This window comes from Manihot esculenta, chromosome 16 (assembly GCF_001659605.2).
Source record: "Manihot esculenta cultivar AM560-2 chromosome 16, M.esculenta_v8, whole genome shotgun sequence".
NCBI lineage: Eukaryota > Viridiplantae > Streptophyta > Magnoliopsida > Malpighiales > Euphorbiaceae > Manihot > Manihot esculenta.
Window position 1 is genome coordinate 6,565,772 of NC_035176.2, and position 6,377 is coordinate 6,572,148.

A 6,377-nucleotide genomic window follows, 5' to 3' on the forward strand; every position below is an offset into this window, starting at 1 on the left:
AAATAAATTGAAATTGAATGACAGTAATAAATAAGAATTAAAATTCAATAATTATGCATGGAAATTACCCTAATGCTTATGGTATAAAAATTCATGAGTTAATATTTAATTTTAAAGAATATATTAAAATATATCTTAGATTTTAATAAATTTACCATGTTTCCATTAATTTTAACTATTTAATATTAAAAAAAATATTTTTAATTATTTTGATTATTCACTTATTAAATAAAAAGATAATTTTAAAACAGAAATCTTCTCTTTCTTTTTATTGTTAAAGGTCACGGTATTGGTTTAAAAATAAAATAACATAATTAACTATTAAATTTTTAAAATTTTAAAAATATCTTAATATAGTTTTTATAACTAATAAATTCTCTTATATTAAAAGAATTAAATAATAATTTTTTTCTTTTAAAAAAATTGACCATGGAAGAGATTATTAAACTTCACAAAAACAAGACACACACTAACAAAAGATTAACCCAATAGCAAGATATCGAGTGAAAGTAGCCGGCTCAATTGTGAAGTCGATGGGCCAGGCAAGTGAACCTCTCTAATTTAGAATTAGTTAGATGGGACCTTTGACGGTGCACGTGATTTACGAAGAAACGGTGGCCGGCGACTTCTCTGACTCTCGCCTACCTTTATTTCCACGCGGCGTTTCACCCTCAATTTCTTGCACGATAGAGAAACCCCACAAGAAACACAACGTTCATTAACATCTCTCTCTGTTCAAATCTTTGACTTGGCCCATTCCTAACTTCATTAGCTTTCTCTCTCTCTCCCTCTCTCTCTCTCTGTAGCTTCCATTTGCTTGTATATAAAAACCACACCAACCCTCCAAAAGGAACACTACAAAAATACACTACATTACTTTCTCTCCTTCAGCCAGCCTTCAAGGACGAAACCCAGAAACCATTTTCTCTATTTTCAACCTTTCTGCAACATCTATGGCTCGTTCTACTGCTTTTTCTCTCATTTTCTTGGTTATCTTTCCTGCATTTCTGTCAAACATAGAAGGGAGGAAGCTTCTGATAACTAATACAGAGTACGACGACGTCAAAAAGGAGACTGCAGTCGACTCGTCTCTGTTCCAAGCCCTTCCCAAGGGTACAGTTCCATCTTCTTCTCCTAGCAAAAAAGGTCAGGCCACCCTAAATAATGAGCAGCTTTTTCAGAGGCATCTCGCTAGCATCGATCGGATTCTACGGTCTGTTCCGAGCCCTGGTGTTGGCCATTGAGCCTCTCACTCCCAGTTTTTCATATTCTTTAAAATTCAATACCAGTTTTTGTCGCTAAAATTTTGATAACTTTTTTTTTTTTTTTCTGTATAGACATTAGGGATATAAGCATATAACTCTCTTTCATTTCGTTTTTCTTACAAGGGATTGATTTACATGCATCCCTTTTGATTAAGAACCATTTGGGATTGTAGAATTTCTTTTAATTAATTTTATATATCATATTTATTTAATATATACAAGGGTTTGAGCTGAGATTTTAAAAGTTTTATAAATAATTATAATATTTAGAGATTAATTTAAAAATATATAAGTATTTAATTGTAAATAATTATAAAAATATTTTATGAATAATTATAATATTTAAGAATTAATATATATAAAAATATAAGGCATCATAAATACTTATAATATTTAAGTGTGATATTTAAAAATATAAAGATAAATATAAAACTTATTTAAATATTTTTCCTTCTGACAGCAGAGAATTAATTGATTAGTTAACTAAAACGTCAAATTTGCATTAATTGAAAATATGGGTAAATATAAAAATAAAAAATATTAAATGGCAGGTTAATTAAATCATAACGTATCGGAATATATATACTAAGACTATGAATTTAGAGTTATCAAAACGTATTCAATCAATTTGATTTAAAATTAAATTGAATAAATAAAAATAAAAATTTTAATATTTATAAAAATTAAATTAAATTAATTTTAATGAGAAATTGAATTGAATTAAATATTTAATTCAATTCAATTTAATTTATCTGTTTAAATGTTTTTTATAAATTTATAATAATATGTATTTTAAAATTTAATTAAAATATTTTAATTTTGATTATAATATAATATCTCTATAATTATTAAAAATAATATTGAGAAAATTATTTTTTAGTCCCTGAGGTTTAACGTAATTAACGCTTCTGTCCCTCTATTTTGGCAACCCAACACTTAAGTCCCTCACTTTCTCTTTCGTCCAAATTCGTAGTCCTTCCGTCCATTTAAACCGTTTGGTCAAAGAGTCAAAAGTGAGATGTGATGATTTTTTCCAAAAATACCATTCTTTCAATGTGAAATTCCAAAAGAAGAAGAAGAAGAGGGTTAATTTTGTCAATTCACGTGTCCCAAACGGCTATTTTAGACGGAAGGACTACGAATTTGGACGGAAGAGAAAGTGAGGGACTTAAGTGTTGGGTCGCCAAAATAGAGGGACAGAAGTGTTAATTACGTTAAACCTCAGGGACTACAAAGTAATTTTTCCAATAATATATTATTATCACTAATCAATTCGGTAATTTGATTTTCAATTTTATTCTGATTAAAACCGAATCGAATTGAAATAACTGAAAAATTTTTAAATTAAAATCTGAATCAAATTAAAATGAAAAAAACTTAAACTGAATTTTTAAATTAATTTAATTTGATTAATTTTTTTAATTTAAATCGAATACTGCTAATCTGATACGGGGCAACTAGCCTTGGATTTTACGGCAGAGTTGGACCGGGGCTAACTTTTATATTTTAATTATTATTTTGGATATTTTGGCTATTTTTATTATTTTGCATATTAGAGTTTTATTTCTATTGTAAATAGCCTCCCTTGGCTATTAGGATTTTAGACTCCTATTAGGATTATGATTATTTTGCATATTAAAATTTTATTTCTATTTAGCCTCCCTTGACTATTAGGATTTTAGACTCCTATTAGGATTAGGATTATTTGGCATATTAGAGTTTTATTTCTATTTAGCCTCCCTTGGCTATTAGGATTTTAGACTCCTATTAGGATTAGAATTATTTTATTTCTATTATAAATAGCCTCCCTTGGCTATTAGAAAGGGACTTTTCAATCTTTGAGGAATTTCAATAAGACTTTTAGTCTTTCAGCTTATCTTTTCTCCTATTTCGTCTTAGCCAAACGATATTGGTTAAAACTCTTGACGGAGTCTAAATAGTTCTTCTTTTCTCTTATTTCGTCTTAACCAAACGATATTGGTTACAACTCCTGACGGAGTCTAAATAGTCTTGCATCATAATCCAATTGAGAGAAATTACCCTATTGCTTAAAATTTTTGTTGGAAGAATTCTCTTTTCTTTCCCTTAAATTATGGGATTAATTTTACCCAAAATCAAGAATTAGCACCATTTTAATTAAATAATTCTCATTAATGTTCGCTTTCTAATAGGTTAACCTCTTGTATGTGTTGAAACCGATATATGTCTTTCTCCTCCTTTATATTTATCATGGTTTTTCAATCCTCTCTTGACTGTTTTTCACCATCAAAAGTCAGAATTTATATATCCTTCATTTTTTACACTTGCACATTCAAATTTTCGATAATTCCAATAAATTTTCTAAATTTTTCTTCACATTTAAAATAAAAAAGAAATTATATCACAAGAAATCTCTTTGCAGTACAATCCATCTTTAATTTATATTATCCATATAAATCTATTTAGAATTTTAATGTCTGAAAATTCAAAATACAAATTAATTTAAGATCAATTAAAATCTAAGAAATTTAAGATTATATATTAGAAAACATAAAGATGAATAAGAAGAGAAAAAAAAGTAGTGATTTAGATTTTATAATTTTATTTAATAAAAAAAAAAGATGATGGTGGTGATTTTAGTTTTGTATTTTTATTGAATGTAAAAAGAGGAGAAGAAGAAAAAAAAAAGCGATAATTTTAATTTTTTCTATGCATATTTCTCGCTGACATTAATTTATCAAAGGAAAAATATAAATAAACTAAATTGTGAATATTTAATTTAAATATTTAATTCTTGATTTTAGGCAAAATTGAGCCTAAGTATGAGATTTCTCCATTTTTATGAACAAGAAATTTGTCTCCAAAAATATAAAATGAATGTAAAATATTGCAATTTTTTTAGCAGATTGGTCCCTTATTTGATTCATATTTATTTATTTTTCTTGTTAATTTTGCCAAAAAGTCATTTTTGCCCCTTTGTCTAACTGATAATGATTGGATTGCTAAGTAAACGTGAGAATTATTTTGTTGAAAAATTAGAAAAACAAAATAACGAACTAAATTACTAGTGTTGCCAAATGTAGAGCTTCCGTTATAAATGGTTTTTTGTAATTTTAAAAAGCTAAATTTATAATACCGAATTTCATTTTTTGATTTTAATTTATTAATTTGTAAATTATTATTAAAAAATTAAATAATAGTTATTATTTATTAAAATTTAAGACGGTGAAATACACTCTCTTTATTTTTTTTAAAAATTTATTTGACATTTTAATGATAATTTAAAAATAATTTTAAATTAAAAAATAATTTTTTTTAACTCGTCATATAGTTTGGAGGAAAATTATAATGTGATTTTTTGCGTTTTAATAAAAGTTAACTTAATTTTTATTGTTCATTTTATTAAATTCATGTTAATTAGTTATAAATATAAAATTTAGATAAAAATTTAAGAATTTAAATTATTATAAATATTAAAGTTATATGGAGCAGATTATTATAAATAGTGAAATTTTAATTATTGTTATATAGAAATTTTATTTTTTAAAATAAATTAAATTATTTTTTATTAAAAACATAAATTAAATAATAATTTATACTCTAGGAAAATATATTTATAAATTACCCAATTGTAAAATGGCCAACAGAAAAGGATGGAAGTGAAGTGAAAATGGTTAGTTGAGGTCCACTTGTGAAGAAATTAAAAGGCATTACCTCGTCGCCAAATAATTTCTCCAAAGAAATAAGAAAAGATCAAAAAGGAAAAGGCAATAAATGCTTGTAGGGAGTGGGACTCCATCTATTCAAGCCAAATAGTGGCTTTTTTTTAATTAAAAAAATATTTATTAAGAAATTAATTTTTATTTTTTTTTATTTTTTATTTTCAAAGATATTAATAAATTGCATTAAGAAGGCTTAGTCCAAAGTTATAGCAAATGTCCGAGACCTATAAAGAAATCAAAACAAAACTCAAGGAACTAGAATTGAAATAAAAAAATTGAAACGTTAACCCTATACTCGATAACTTTATTAACAACATTTCAAAGAAGGCATTGCCCTAACATTGTCGAAATTTTTAACTTTTATTGCCGGCCGATTTTTGATAAAAGAAAAAAAAGTTAAACTCTATTAATTATTGCTAAGGCCATGAAAAATAGACCGAAGCATAGAGACAAAATTACAAACATCAAGCACCCTAATAGTGTTTAGATTCAAAAAAGAACATCAAACATAGTCTAGAAGCCCTATGCATTGCAAGATATGGTGTTAGTACCAAACACTGAACGCCTAAGAAAGAGGAGGAGCTCTTGTGATCGTGTTAGGTTTCGAATACTATAAACGTAAATGCTGCCTTCAACAGCCGGCCTATTAGCTCAGTTGGTTAGAGCATCGTGCTAATAACGCGAAGGCCGCAGGTTCGAGACCTGCATGGGCCATTTTCTTATACTTATTTACTCCAATATTTGAGCTTGTTTATAAGCAATATTTTGACCAGTGAATTAATTAAAATAATTTTACAATCACAATTAGCGAATAATGTAATTTATAGATTCTTATACCGATTTAAATTCAAGGAGAGAATATAAATTAAGTTTCAATTTTAAAATTTATATACCATGTACGATTATAACTGTTAGAATATTGATTATTAATGACAAAATTAAGTGAAAATTTGAATATTGAGAATATATATCAACGCGTTTATAGTATCATAAAATTATAAGATTATTTTAAATATACTTGTTAAATAATTTAGATATGTTATAAAATATTTTTTAAAATTTATAATATCATAAAATTTTTTTTAGTAAAGTTTAAAAGTGTGAATATATATATTGGCCTTAAATTATATATATCAAGTCTAATAAAGGTTTTCCATAAATGGTAAAATAATACCTCTTCATCATAAAAAAAAAAATAATTTCTCTGTATTTATCTTAAATTATAGGCCATTTTGTTTTTTTATGTAATAACTTATTCATTAATCTTTTAATATATTTCCATTCATTAGAAAAATTAATTCAGCAATTGAGTAATACCAATGAAGGGTATTTCAAAACGTACAATATGCATTTTCACATGCATTAACTATATTAACTATGTTTTCATAGTATATACAAAAACAACTATATT

General features: G+C 25.7%; 1 protein-coding gene and 1 non-coding gene across 2 annotated transcripts; both read left to right on the forward strand.

Annotated features, from left to right (window-relative positions):
* The first annotated feature begins 829 nt into the window (after positions 1-829).
* Positions 830-1,481, forward strand: LOC122722149 (precursor of CEP14-like). The gene has a single exon (XM_043952152.1). The coding sequence runs from the start codon at positions 954-956 to the stop codon at positions 1,242-1,244; it is 291 nt and encodes a 96-aa protein (XP_043808087.1). The 5' UTR covers positions 830-953; the 3' UTR covers positions 1,245-1,481.
* A 4,125-nt stretch (positions 1,482-5,606) lies between these two features.
* TRNAI-AAU lies at positions 5,607-5,680 on the forward strand. The gene has a single exon. It is a non-coding gene; the product is annotated as a tRNA-Ile (tRNA).
* Positions 5,681-6,377: the final 697 nt, after the last annotated feature.